Here is a 13,594-nt window from a genome sequence, read left to right as displayed (position 1 = left end):
AAGAGTGTTGCCAGCAGGTCGAGGGAGGTGATCCTGCCCCTCTACTCAGCCCTGGTGAGGCCCCATCTAGAGTCCTGTGTCCAGTTCTGGGCTCCCCAGTACAAGAGAGACATGGAGCTACTGGAGAGAGTCCAGCGTAGGSCTATGAAGATGATCAGAGGGCTGGAGCACCTGCCCTATGAGGAACAGCTGCGAGAGCTGGGCCTGTTTAGCCTGGGGAAGAGAAGACTGAGGGGAGATCCTRTCAATGTCTATAAGTATCTGAGAGGAGGGTGTCAAGGGGATGGGATTGGACTTTTCAGTGGAGCCCAGCAAAAGGATACAGGCACAAACTGAAATACAGCAAGTTCCACCTGAATATATGGAAGAAGTTCTCTACTGTGAGAGTGACAGAGCACTGGATCAGGTTGCCCGGAGAGGTTGTGGAGTCTCCTTCTCTGGAGACATTCAAAACCCACCTGGATGCGATCCTGTGAAATATGTTCTAGGTGACCCTGCTTGACCAGTGGGGGTTGGACTAGATGATCTCCAGAGGTCCCTTCCAACCTCAACCATTCTGTGATTCTGTAATTCTAGCTAGCAAAACAAGACCTTTAAAAATTTGGCTGTTAAATGATAGACTTGCTTACAAACTATCCACGGAAACCAAGACAATCTTGTGGTTCAAGCGCAGAGCTTTCAGTAGTCCATATATTGGCATTGCTGGTAAATGCTGGGTATGCAGCCCTTGATTCTGGAAATCAAGACATGGTTTAAGGATGTAGWGATGCAGGAACATACAGATTGGCCTCCATGTTTTTAAAAATCTGCCCATAATATTCAATTTGGCTCTTTCTAAATTTTCAGAATTTGGGGCAATTACCAATGTGTCAACAGCAGTGAGGCCTTACTGCTATGAGTTCCTATATGATCTTTCCACAGATCTTTGCATTTAGTTTCATATCTTTTTTTTTCAGGTCAGTTGAATTTACTTGGGAAAGTCCTATAGGAAACTTAAGCAAAGCTCTTCTGACAGATATCAAAAGGCCATGTCACATCGACTAGGGCAGTTGGGAGCCTTGATATAGGCTTGCATCAGTATAGCTTGTGATGTTTCCCTGCAAGGGCAAGCCTGGGGAGATTTAGAGCTGCTGATTCCTCTGAATTTCTTAGGGTTTTGTTTCTAATCCATCATTACCTAATTRCTCTATAGGAAATGAGAGCTCTTACTAGTGGAACTGGAGGGTTATATTCTACTTATCTCTATGGCTAGCTTATAAAGATGATACTCAGATTACTCTTAATGCAAAAAGAAGATAAACATTTTGAGAGGATTAAGGRGCAAAATCCAACAAACAAGAAAAGCAGGACTGAGCACTGCAGATGATATTAAGTGGCTGTATTTCACATGTCTAACATTACTAAGAATTGCTCTGGAAATGGATACAACTTCCAACTTTAATGATTGCGAGTTCTTTGAGGTTAAGGCTAGTTATGCAAAAGTTAAGGAATACATATTAGTGTTTGCCACATGTATATATCTTCACCATTTCACTGAATGAGGGCTACAGTGTGCATGACACATCTATATTATTTCCATAATACSCTTGTGACAACCAGCACCTCAAAAGTTCAATGCCAGGGTAGGAAATGGAGGCTTTTGCCCTGAGGCACACCAAGCAGCTCTGCAATTTTCCTTTCAGTTATTTCAAGAAAGCAACTTCTGGGCTGAACGTTAACATGAAACTCTGAGTTGTAAAAGATTATCACTTTTTGTGGGGGAAACTGTCCAGACGGTGAAAACTGGAGGGTATGATTTARAGGTCGGTTCCTCCCCAAGTACAGACAGAAGTGGCAGTGGAAGGAGAAATGCTTGCAGAGGCACAGGTACTCGTGTCCAGAAAAACACCTACTTCCTCATTATGCCCAAGGGGATAGAGAAGTGCCAGCAGAGGTTAATGAGCTGGCATCCCTAACATAACCCCTCTTACCCAGCAAATTTRTATCTTGATATCTCATCCTTTTGCCCTCTGACTCTAGGACAAAAACRCCACAGTTTCCATGTATAATATTTCACTTGTTTTTATTGATTCAGTTTAAGATTTTATTCTCTTTATTGCCATTTTGATGCTGCGGGGACACCTTGACACAAGCAGCAGCATGGTTCGCATGGGGGCTTTTACCATTCTGCACGGGGGAAAAAAAAGTCAAAATGAGAAAGGCTCCAGGGCAAGGTTTGTGTCCCTTCCCAAGGCCAGGCCTTTGGCCACACTAGTTTGACTCATCAACTGCTTGTTTTAGCATGTTAGTTTGCTGCTCAGCCCAGCCATTGAATGGACCCATGGAGGAGTCCTGGGGCAGAGGTCCCCCCACTAGTGACTGGAAGCGCAAAACTGGGGTACAAGCTCCCTCCGCCCCCAAAGCCAAGCATTAATTTATTCTTCTGTTGCAAAGTATTCATAAGTAGTGATTTATTCATATATAAGCCCCATAGGGGAATTAATGCTAAAATGAGTTTCCTGCTCAATTTTGACTGAATTCACCAATTGTGCATAAGCCTTATCTTCCTGCTGGTTTTCTGGTCAAAAAATAAAAGAAAAGAAAAAATGAAGCAAAGCAAAGCTCAGCTCTGTTAGGGGGAAATAATARCAGAAATAATGTTTTCTACTTACTTTTTGCATGCAGTGTGCTCAGGGCCCTAAGCCACCTTGGTATCTTGCAGGGACAAAGTTCTGCTGTTTGACACTGGCAGTTTCGGGTATGAAGTTTGTACCTGGGCTTCGTTACCTAAACGTAACGCCCGCCATTTATTCCCCGGAGGTATATCAATATGAGAAGTTTGCACTTCGGCCTCGGCACAGGCGGCCAGAGATGGCTTCCTCGCCAGCGTTGCCTGTGATGCCTCCTTTTCTTGTGTTTCAGCATGCATGCAGGGCACAGACAGCTTTCCCTCTGTTGAGACACATTGAGGCTCTGTCTGGGACACGGAAAGGGACACCTCGCTCTGCGATAATTCAAGCACGGTGGACTGTTCCTGCACTTCTGTCTGGGATGCACGTGGAGGCACCTCCTCCACTTCTGGACAATCCAGCCTGGAGGTTTGTACTTGGGCCTCAACCCGTAATTGTGAGGCACGCTGTTTCTTCCCCAGGGGTATTTCAGCATGGGAAGTTTGCACCTCTGCATCTGTTAGCTCTGGAGGCATGGGCATGACTTCTGCAGGGATTGCTGTGTCCTGCGCCTCTGGTGTTTCCGGGCAGGAGGAGCCCAAATGAGCCTCGCTATGTGACAGGGAAGGAAGAATATCCTCTGCTTCCAATGTTGTCAGCTTGGATGTCTGTACCTCGGCCTCTGTGTGTGAAGGAAGATCATCTTCCTCCTCTGTGACTGTGAGTGCTGAGGTTTGCACCTGAGCAACTGCTAGTGAGAGCACAGGAGGTGTCTTCTGCAGTTCGGGACTGGAAGTTTGCACCTGGGCGTCCACGCAGAGCGGTGAGGAACTGCCCGCCGCCGGGGTTTCCACACATGCTGCTTGCACCTTGGCGTCAACAAGCAACGGGAATATAGTCTCTGCTTTCATATCAAGTGATTCAAGATCCTGGTCTTACAAGCGTGTTTAGGAGGGAGCTTCATCCTGCTCAAATTTGTTAGATTGTGCTTTTAAGCACACAATTACTCCTGAGATACCTCCTCCAGCCTCATTATAACTGAATCCTTGTTTCTTTCCCAGCTGCCTATATCTATGCAAAATGTTTGGAGCACAACATTTTGGCCTCCTCTAGCTGGTTATGTTGCAGCTCTTCAGCTAGAAAGTGCAAACAGCTCCCAGGGATCAATTTGAGCCCAGAGACAAAAAGGTATAAACCAAAAAACCCACCAGGTCTTACTGACCCTGGAGAACAAAAGGGATTTTTGAAGAATGCTGCTATATGGCCCTTTACATTTTACCAGAGCCATATCTGTATTATAAAACAGCCAAAGGTATCATCTAAACACACCACAGATGCAGCAGAAACATGGCCAAAGCTACATGTGCATCCACAGAAACCCAGCACATCTAAGGAACAAATCAGGGCGGGGGGTTAGAAAGCCTGACTTTAAGCCAATCCAGCAACAAATAGGCATATAAGAAACATAGGGGAAGGAAGAAAGTGTCTGGAACAAATTACATAGAGACAAGCAGTTCGCATCAGTGGARGAGCTGTGTCTGACCTAAACAGCAGGGGAGGAAATTCCTGCAGAAACACATCATGATACTGATGTAACTTGTACAGAGCACCTGGACAYGGAGGAGCTGTGTCCAGCCCAGGAGCTCCTTCTCTATGGGGCTTTTTTCTGTGTGAAAGAAGCTATGACTGAAGCTACCATTGGTTCAGGTCTCTTTGCTCATGTCTGTAATTACCTGTCTTACTTCTTCTGGCTCCTCTTYAGGCACTTCTGGCTCAGCTTTGTTTATATTGATACTGCAACATAAGAAGGGACAGAGGTTCAGAGCCTGCTGCATAGTCATCAATGATATAATAAATCAGTGTGTCCAAAAAAATACACAAAAGACGCATTATAAAACACAGAAAAGCTTTTAATATTGGAGAGAGAAGCAAAAAACATTTGTTACTATTTTATTGTGACTTACAATAAAACTCCTTCCCTGGATTTTGCCCAGCCCCATCTTACACTTGGACTGAGACCATGAGGACTCCATGGCCAAAAAGGCACCCTGGAGGGGAGCAATACTGCGCTTACCCTGTGGTGATGAGCATCGACAGGTCTGACCCAGGTTAATGACGCTAGCACTTGCTGTTAATGCTGGTTCCCACTCCAGCTACCCTCCATTAATGGAGCACAAAGCAAAATATACTTTTTTGCACCCRCTTTTAGATGTATTGTGTGGACTTCTGTCAATCCTGCAGAGCCAAATGCAGGGACATGTTCAGGCACCACAAGACCCACTGATACCAGCTGGGGTGTTTGGGACTTGGAGTCGACGGGAATTGCAGCACGAGCCGAGTGCCTTTTGCAGAGTGCCTTCCCCTAAGGGAGGCAGACAGCCCATGAGCTTGCCAGTCAATTTTTCAACCTCTTGGGATATTTCATCCACCTTACAGAAAGAAATTGCATCCTCAGGGACACTACAAGGAATGAGTAATTCCTCCAAGGCACTGACAAGTTACTTTCTGGCACAGCTATCAATCAAAAGAGAGCAGAGAAACACAGGTGAGACTGGCAAATGACCATCAGACTTGCAGCTTCCTTCCAGCTTTCTTCAGCAGTTGCAACCTTAAGAAAACAGCTATTTTTTAAAAAAAACTGTGTTTACATGCTGCGTCATTGCCTGATGCCATTTATCTATGYTTTTTTGGCTGCACTGTTTTGGAAACTCCCTGATGCAGGTCAAAGGCACTCTGCGGCTGGACAGACCTCACCTTCAGATGCTGGGGTGGGAGACGGCCTCCCTTGAAGGGAAACCARGCGTACCTTATGGATGACTCAGTCGCAGGGCGACCAGCGCAGCAAAGGCCAAGTTTCCAGGTCCCTGGGAGCAGAACAGCACAAGATCACCAGTAAATCCTCCTTTTGCCATTGGCTTTATTCCTCCCTTGGGGAACAGCTGGCCCTCAGCCCTCCCCGGGGCAGCCGGGACACTCCCGTCCCCAGGACTGCGGTTCCCCTTGGAGAACCTAGCACAAGTGGTGCAGGGAAAGGTCTCTATCCCYAGAGGCGCCCTCCAGTCCCTCACCTCCCCTCTCCCCCATGGCCCCGGCAGCTGGGGGGGGTGCGTGGCCATAACTGTGCAGTGCGGCGTTGCCCTGACCCCAAAGTATGACCTCAGCAGGGGCTTTTCTGATGCCTGCTGATGCGACGCTGAGGTAAGCRGGGAGCCTGCCCAGAGGTGCCTACTGGGGCCAGGGACTGCCCCTTTCTTRTGGTGCATGGCAGGCACGGGGCAGGGGGGGAGTCACCGCACCAGCGCGCGTCTAGGGGCTTGCAGGCCCAGGGGCCCTGTTCGCTCACTGTAGGTGAGCCTGGGGGCTCCTCGCTTTGTGGCTCCCGCTGTCCAAAAACCTGGCACTGCTGCTTCAAAACGGCCGTTGCAGAGGCCGTCTCCCAGATGCAGCAGGCACAGGACTGGCTGCGGGAGGCTCCGCTGGGCACCCCAGCACCAGGGTGATAGTTACGCGGGGCAGGCAGTTTCCTTGGGCAATCGGTGACCATGCAGGCGGCAAACCTTGTTTCTGCAAAACTGCCGTGGGTGTAAGAAAATGAAAGAGCCGCAAGTGGGTGCTGATGGCAGTGCTGAGAGGCAATATTACAGGGGCAGGGGGCAAAAAAAAGGGAGGCTGCAGCAGGGGGCTGTGGGGCAACCACCGTCCTCAGAGCTCGATGCGGAAGCACAGGCCGGTCCCCGCCATCTTGCAGGCGTAATCCTCGTTGAAGCGCTTGCTCTGGGCCACGGTGAAGTGGTTCTTCCAGTTGCCAGCAATGCCTGGGGCCGGGACATCACGCGGGGTGAGGACATGGTGGTCAGCAGCTCTGTGCGTGCGGGAGCTCCATGCTCCATCCCCAACTGACCCACAGAGACTGGTGGCCTCTCTCATGCCCCCAAGCCATTGCGCCCACACTCCCGGCCCTGCTACCTGCTGGCATCTGCCCTGGGGCAGCGAACTCCAGCATGAGCACCCGATTGGCAATGGCAGACCTCTTGCACTGCTCGAGGTCTCCACCATGCAGGATCATGTTCACGATCTCGCAGACCCAGGTGGTGCCTGGCAAGGAGAGGCCGAAGCTCCGGCTGGCTCACTTCCCGGGCAGCATTGCCTTCCCAGCGCCTTTCCAGCGTCCTCCCACCACCACCACCCCYTCTCGGGGATAGAGCTCACCGGATTTGGGGAAGGTGGCCACCACAACATCCTTGGGGAGGCTCTGGAAGGCATCAACCCGTTCCCAGTTGTGGGCAAAGGCACAGACCATGGGGATGCTGTGCACTGGGTGCCAGGGCTGCCGCAGGTAGGCATCCGCCGAGGCCATGCTGCCATGGCCAGGAGGAGGGTGGCCACCAGCCCTGCTCGCAGCCAGGAAGCAGGGCCCCAGGGTTGCTGCAGCAGCCACCATCGGCCAGCCCTCGGGACACCCACTGTGTGCCTACAGGCAGGGGGCAGAGACTGCACACCCAAGGCCCACAGTGCTTTTAGTGAGGAGGGGAAGGGCAGAGGCAGGGGTAGGCAAGGGCCAAAGTGTTTACTTGGCTGTGGGCCGGGGAGGGAGGAGTGAGCAAGGGGAAAGGCCTAGAGGCCAGCAGGATTTCCCACCTGCCTCTGAGCTGCTGCTTTTCCTGCCTGGGTTTTTGTGCTGAAATCCTCCGCCATCTTGAGAGGGGCCGAGGCAACAGAGGGCTTCAAACRCATGCCCTCCTGGGGGGCCTCTGGACAGCACCTCCCTGGCCAAGGGGCAGCCAGTACCCTCCAGGAGCTTTTCCACGCATGCATGCAACCCAGGCACGGGGAGTGCAGCTACAGAGGCACTGAACAGACTGTGTGACAGTGAACACAGTTTGTGCAGAAGGTGCAAGAAGGCACTTTGGTTTCCAGTCTTAGTAGTTTGTGCTTCTTCAGACGTAGTCATGTCACACCGTCAAATACATTCCCCAGTAGCTGTTGGAGTCGTTGCATCAGCTGGGCCAGACCCAGCAGACCCTCTGATGGCACATGCAGCTCTACAGGTCTTCAGAGAGTGCTTGGGGCCTCCCTAGGAGGCCTGGCCTGGGCTGACAGTCATCTCTCCTGCAGAAGTTGTGCTGTTGCTGATGAGTTGTGTCATCCAGTCAAAGAGTTAGGGGAGGAAGTCAGGAGGTTGCCTAGCAGGAGATTCTGGACAGGGCATTCTTGGAGACAATACAGCTCCAGGAGTCCCAACCCCCCACAGCAGAAGAGTTGCAGCAGGGCTCTGTGCTGAGCAAAACAGTGCATCACAACACTGTAGAAGAAGGCTGGAAGCTGGTCACTTCTCATGGGAGGACAAAAAGGCCATTACTCCTCCTGCACTCTTGCAACTGAGGAAGCACCTCCAGGCTGAGGTGGAGCAGGGCATGGCTTCAAGGGCAGCAACTGAGCCGATAGACCCTGTGCTTTGCCGGAACCCCCAGAAGAAGCATCAAGTGGTTGTTGTGGGTGACTCCCTGCTGCAGGGGACAGAGGCACCTATCTGCCAACCTGACCACTTGTCTACAGAGGTTTATTGCCTGCCAGGGGCTCGAATATGAGATGTCATCAAAGATGACATCAGATGCAGATGACTGCAAAGGCTTGTGCATGTGTCAGACTATTACTCTCTGCTGCTCTTCCATGTGGAAGAGCATCTTCCACTAATGATCCCAAGGGCAAATTGGGAATGATCAAACAGGATTTCAGAGCTCCAGGAATGGTGGTCAAGGGTCTAGATTTTCTCCTCAATCCTGCCAGTGAGGGGGAAGGATGGGAGCAGGAGTAGACAAATTTTCCAAATTAACAAGTGACTACGCAGCTGGACTTGGCAACAGTTTTGGTTTCTACAATCATGGTACCCTGTTTGAAGATCAGCAACTGATGGAGAGAGATGGGATCCACCTCACTAAGCAGGACATGCACGTCTTTGCCAACAAGCAGGCCAACCTGGTAAACAGGGCTTTAAACTAGGTAGGATGGGGGAAGGGGAGAGTTATAGAGAGAGGATAGTCAGTAAAACACAGCTCAAGTCAGGAGGCCTCCAGTGAGTGCATGCAACTGGGGAAGTGCATATGACACACAGCTACGGGGAATCCTCTCACATCCCTCCCAGGAAACCTGCATGCACGACTACCTCTCTGAAATGCCTGTACACCAAAGCACACAGCATGGGGAACAAACAGGCRATCTGTGTGCGGTCACAGGGCCATGATCTCATTGCAATCACAGAGAATGATGAGATAGCTCACATGACTGAGATGCTGTCATGGATGGTTACATGCTTTTTAGGAAAGACAGACCAGGAAGACGAGGTGGTGAAGTTGCTCTTTATGTGAGAGAGCAGCTGGAGTGTATCGAGCTCTGCCTAGGGGTGGATGAAGAGTGAGTCGAGAGCTTATGGGTAGAATTAAAGGGCAGGTGAACATGGGGGACGCTGTTGTGGGTGTCTGCTACAGGCCACCTGACCAGGAAGAGAAAGTCGATGAGGCCTTCTACAGACAACTGGAAGTAGCCTCACGATCACAGGCCCTGGTTCTCATGGGGGTCTTCTACCAACCTTCTATCTGCTGGAAGGACAACACAGCTGGGCACAAACAGCCCAGGAGGCTCCTGCAGAGCGTTGATGATAACATTTTGACACAGGTGTTTGATGAGAGGTGTCTTGCTGGACCTTGTCCTAACCAACAAAGAAGGACTGGTTGGAGACGTGAAGGTTGGGAGCAGCCTTGGCTGCAGTGACCGTGGTATGGTGGAGTTCAGGATCCTGCAAGGAAGAAGCTAGGCGATAAGTAGCATCACAACCCTGGACTTCAGGATAGCAGGCCTTGGCCTTTTCAGGGATCTACCTGGAGGAATCTCATGGGTTAGGGCCCTAGAGGGAAGGGGAAGTCCAAAAAAGCTGGTTAATATTCAAGCATCACTTCCTCCAAGCTCAAGAGCAGTGCGTCCCTATGAGGAAGAAGTCAAGCAATGGGAACAGGAGACCTGCAGGGATGTGCAAGAAGCTCCTGGCAAAACTCAAAAAGAAGAAGGAGATAAACAGGATGTGGAAGAAAGGACAGGCCACTTGGGAGGACTATAGGAAGCCTGTCAGAGTATGCAGGGATGTGGCGAAGAAGGCTAAAGCCCATGTGAAATTAAATTTGGCAAAGGATGTCAAGGACAATAAAATGGGCTTCTTCCAAGACTTCAGTAGCGAAAGAAAGAGAAGGGAAAATGTGGGCTCGTTGCTGAATGGGCTGGGTGCCCTAGTGACAAAGGATACAGAGCGGGCAGTTCCTGAATGCTGCCTTTGCTTCAGTCTTTACTGCTAAGGGCAGCTCTCAGGAATCTCAGCGCCTGGAGACAAGAGAGAAAGTCTGGAGAAAGGAAGAATTTCCTTTTGTTGAGGAAGATCGGGTTAGAGATCGTTTAGGCAAACTGGACACCCATAGGGCCATTGACCACAATGGGATGCACCCACAAGTACTGAGGGAATCTTGTTGGATGTTATTGCCAGGCCACTCTCCATCATGTTGGAAAGGCCAGCGAGAACACGAGAGGTACCCGAGGACTGGAAGAAAGCCAATGTCACTGCAATCTTCAAGAAGGGCAAGAAGGAGGATTCAGGAAATTACAGGACAATCAGCCTCACCTGCATCCCTGGAAAGGAGATGGAACACCTCCTCCTGGATGTCATCTCCAGACATATGGAGGAAAAGAAGGTGATCAGGAGTAGTCAGCATGGATTCAGCAAGGGGAAATCCTGCTTAACCAATCTGATAGCCCTCTATGATGGAATGATTGGCTGGGCAGATGAGAGGAGAGCAGTGGATGTTGTCTGCCTTGACTTCGGCAGGGCTTTGGACACTGTCTCCCATAACATCCTTCTAGGCAAACTCAGGAAGTGTGGGTTAGATGAGTGSACAGTGAGGAGGACTGAGAACTGGCTGAAAAGCAGAGCTCAGAGAGTTGTCATCAGCGGTGCAGAGTCTAGTTGGAGGCCTGTGGCTGGCGGTGTCCACAACAGGTCAGTACTGGGTCCCATCTTGTTTGACTTTTTCATCAGTGACCCAGATGAGGGGACGGAGTGCCTCCTCAGCAAGTCTGCAGATGATAGCAAGCTGGGAGGAGTGGCTGATACACCAGAGGGCTGTGTTGCCATTCAGAGTGACTTGGACAGGCTGGAGAGTTGGGCGAACCTCCTGAGGTTCAACAAGGGCAAGGGCAGAGTCCTGCACCTAGGGAGGAATAACCCTAGGCACCAGTACAAGCTGGGGGCTGACCTTGTGGAGAGCAGCTCTGCAGAGAAGGACCTGGGAGTGCTGGTGGATGACAAATTGAGCATGAGCCAGCAATGTGCCCTTGTGGCCAGGAATGCCAATGGTCTCCTGGGCTGCATTGGGAAGACTGTTGCCAGCAGGTCGAGAGGGGGTGATCCTGCCCTTGTACTCAGCCCTGGGGAGGCCTCATCTCAAGTCTTGGGTCCAGTTCTGGRCTCTGCAGTACAAGAGAGACATGGCTACTGGACAGAGCCCAGCGTAGGGCTACAAAGATGATCAGAGGGCTGGAGCATCTGCCCTATGAGGAAAGGCTGTGAGAACTGGGACTGATTAGCCTAGAGAAAAGTAGTCTGAGGAGGGGATCTTGTCAGTGTCTGCAAATATCTTAAGGATGGGTGTCAAGAAGACGAGGCTGGACTCTTCTTGCTGGTGCCCAGAGACAGTACAAGAGGCAATGGGCATAAACTGAAACACAGGCAGTTCCTGTTGAATATAAGGAAAGATTTCTTTACTGTGAGGGTGACAGTGCACAAGAACAGGCTGCCCAGAGAGGTTGTGGAGTCTCCTTCTCTGGAGATATTCAAAACTTGCCTGGATGTGATCTTGGCCAACATGCTCTAGGTGACCCTGCTTGAGCAGGTGGAGGTTGGACCAGAGGATCTCCAGAGGTCCCTGCCAACATCGACCATTCTGTGATTCTGTGAATCAGCACAGATGGACATGACAGAGCAGCCCCAGAGGTTGTTCCTAAGCGTGTTTTATTTGATTTCCCTCCAGCAGGCCCAGCTCCAGTGCCTGGGGGTGCAGTGGAGGCCTGGCATAGCCTTCAGTGCTGGCTGGGCTTGGTCTTCAGCTGCAGCAGAGGGCCGTGGGGTAACCGCTGTCCTCAGAGCTCGGTGCGGAAGCACAGGTCGGTCCCCGCCATCTTGCAGGCGTAATCCTCRTCGAAGCGCTCACTCTGGGCCACAGTGAAGTGGTTCTTCCAGTCGCCAGCGATGCCTGGGGGCCGGGCGAGATGAGGGTGAGCAGGGCCACGGTGGTGGGGAGACCGCATGGGGGCGAGGGGCTGGGGGCCACTCACCTTTGCGCATGAAAGGGGAGAGGCTGTGATCCATGACGGTGCTGGGCACCATGGTGTAGTTGGTAGTGGGGTTGTCCCTCATGGCCTCAAAGGAAGTGTTGCGGGTAATGGCATCCAGCACTGCTGGTGGCAGCTCCCGCTGCAGGAACTGCGCCACCTTCCCGATCTCCCGCCGCAGGTCCTGTCAGGAGTGATGTGGACACTCAGCCCTGGCGCATGCATAGCCACCGCTGTCCCTGTTCTGCCTGGCCCTCACCTCCTTCATGTCCTCGTAGAAGAGGTAGAGGATGGGGTGCTCCTTCCTCCGCTCCCAGTAGCCCTTCACGTGGTTGTACCAAGAACCGTAGGCCACTGCATGGTGGGGCAGAGAGGAGGTGGGCTATGGGGGATTTCCCCTCCCTCTCAGCGTGGGGCTGACAGCTCCCCCAGACCCACCTCTGCCTGCCATAAACTCCTCCAGGTACTCAGCCCAAGTGCCGGGGTGTGGGTGCAGCTTGTTCATCAGGTCAAAGTGATAGTAGGAGACGGCCACATCCTTGGCATTGCGGGCCACATAGACCACCTGTGGGGCAGTGTGGGTGTGGGATGGGGGGATATTTGCCACCCAGCACATGCAAGATCCCTGCAGGGCTCTGCTCCCCACGCTGGCCGCCGCTTACCTTGCAGTGGTTTTCCCAAAACGACTTGGGCAGGAGGTGGGCTGGGATGTGTGTCTTGATGATGCGTGGGGACAGCATTGCCGCCAGCTGCTCTGTGCCTGGAAAGGAAGTTTCTGCTGGCATGCTCCTGCTGCGAGCTGTCACCCCACTCCCCTGCGCCACCTCCCCCGGCCCCCCTACCTGCCGGCATCTGCCCTGGGGCGGCAAATTCCAGCATAGGCACCCGATTGGCAATAGTGTCCTGCTTGCACCGCTCAGCGTCGCCGCCTTTCAGAATCATGTCCACGATCTCGCAGACCCAGGTGGTGCCTGGCAAGGAGAGGCCGAAGCTCCGGCTGGCTCACTTCCCGGGCGGCATTGCCTTCCCAGCGCCTTTCCAGCGTCCTCCCACCACCACCACCCCTTCTCGGGGATRGAGCTCACCGGATTTGGGGAAGGTGGCCACCACAATGTCCTCGGGGCGGCTCTGGAAGGCATCAACCCGTTCCCAGTTGTGGGCAAAGGCGCAGACCATGGGGATGCCGTGCACTGGGTGCCAGGGCTGCCGCAGGTAGGTGTCCGCTGAGGCCATGCTGGGAGTGACTTTGGGGGCCAGCAGGCTCCTTGCAGAGCTGGCTCGGCAGTGGGAAGCAGCAGTGAGCAGGTCTCGGTCTCCCCCGTTGGGCTTTGGAGGGACGGCAGAGGGGAAAAAGCTTTGGGGAAGGCTGCTGCTTTGGAAAAGGGCAGGTGCGTGCAATAACTGTTGTTTCAGGGCTGACTTTATAGGCAGGAAAATCAAACTTACAGGAGTCATAAACCTGGGCTGCTGGGAGAGGCTCCCCCCCCCCTTCGCTTCCCCTCCCCCCAAACCCCCCTGCTCCTCTCTGTTGCTTTTCTGCTGCTACTGCTCCACCTGCAAGTGGGGCTCAGGCAGAC

At 52.3% G+C, this 13,594-nt stretch overlaps 2 protein-coding genes and 1 long non-coding RNA gene across 5 annotated transcripts; all 3 read right to left on the bottom strand.

Moving 5' to 3' along the window:
- Positions 1-3,364: 3,364 nt before the first annotated feature.
- LOC146601232 (uncharacterized) lies at positions 3,365-5,689 on the bottom strand. Its single transcript, XR_014896433.1, has 3 exons — positions 5,455-5,689; positions 4,382-4,442; positions 3,365-3,517 (listed from the first exon to the last, which is right to left on the bottom strand). It is a non-coding gene; the product is annotated as an uncharacterized LOC146601232 (long non-coding RNA).
- Positions 5,690-6,350: 661 nt separating this feature from the next.
- LOC146601231 (sulfotransferase 1B1-like) lies at positions 6,351-7,005 on the bottom strand. The gene is made up of 3 exons (XM_085310389.1): positions 6,858-7,005; positions 6,615-6,743; positions 6,351-6,463 (listed from the first exon to the last, which is right to left on the bottom strand). The coding sequence occupies exons 1-3, from the start codon at positions 7,003-7,005 to the stop codon at positions 6,351-6,353; spliced, it is 390 nt and encodes a 129-aa protein (XP_085166515.1).
- Positions 7,006-11,503: 4,498 nt separating this feature from the next.
- On the bottom strand, positions 11,504-13,429 carry LOC146601230 (sulfotransferase 1B1-like). 3 transcript variants are annotated; one of them, XM_085309972.1, is made up of 7 exons: positions 13,103-13,422; positions 12,860-12,988; positions 12,680-12,777; positions 12,456-12,582; positions 12,277-12,371; positions 12,021-12,201; positions 11,504-11,938 (listed from the first exon to the last, which is right to left on the bottom strand). In XM_085309972.1, the coding sequence occupies exons 1-7, from the start codon at positions 13,248-13,250 to the stop codon at positions 11,826-11,828; spliced, it is 891 nt and encodes a 296-aa protein (XP_085166098.1). In that variant the 5' UTR covers positions 13,251-13,422; the 3' UTR covers positions 11,504-11,825. The 3 variants fall into 3 exon arrangements, with proteins under 3 accessions (XP_085166098.1, XP_085166106.1, XP_085166117.1); XM_085309980.1 differs by lacking the exon at positions 12,860-12,988 and having other exon boundaries at positions 13,103-13,423; XM_085309991.1 differs by lacking the exon at positions 11,504-11,938 and having other exon boundaries at positions 12,029-12,201; positions 12,277-12,399; positions 13,103-13,429.
- Positions 13,430-13,594: the final 165 nt, after the last annotated feature.

The sequence above is a fragment of the Rhea americana genome, unplaced genomic scaffold (genome assembly GCF_003343005.1).
Source record: "Rhea americana isolate MKP2758 unplaced genomic scaffold, rheAme1 scaffold_107, whole genome shotgun sequence".
Taxonomy (NCBI): domain Eukaryota; kingdom Metazoa; phylum Chordata; class Aves; order Rheiformes; family Rheidae; genus Rhea; species Rhea americana.
The sequence above is the reverse complement of the archived record's forward strand: the minus strand, read 5'-3'. Positions and strand labels throughout refer to the sequence as shown.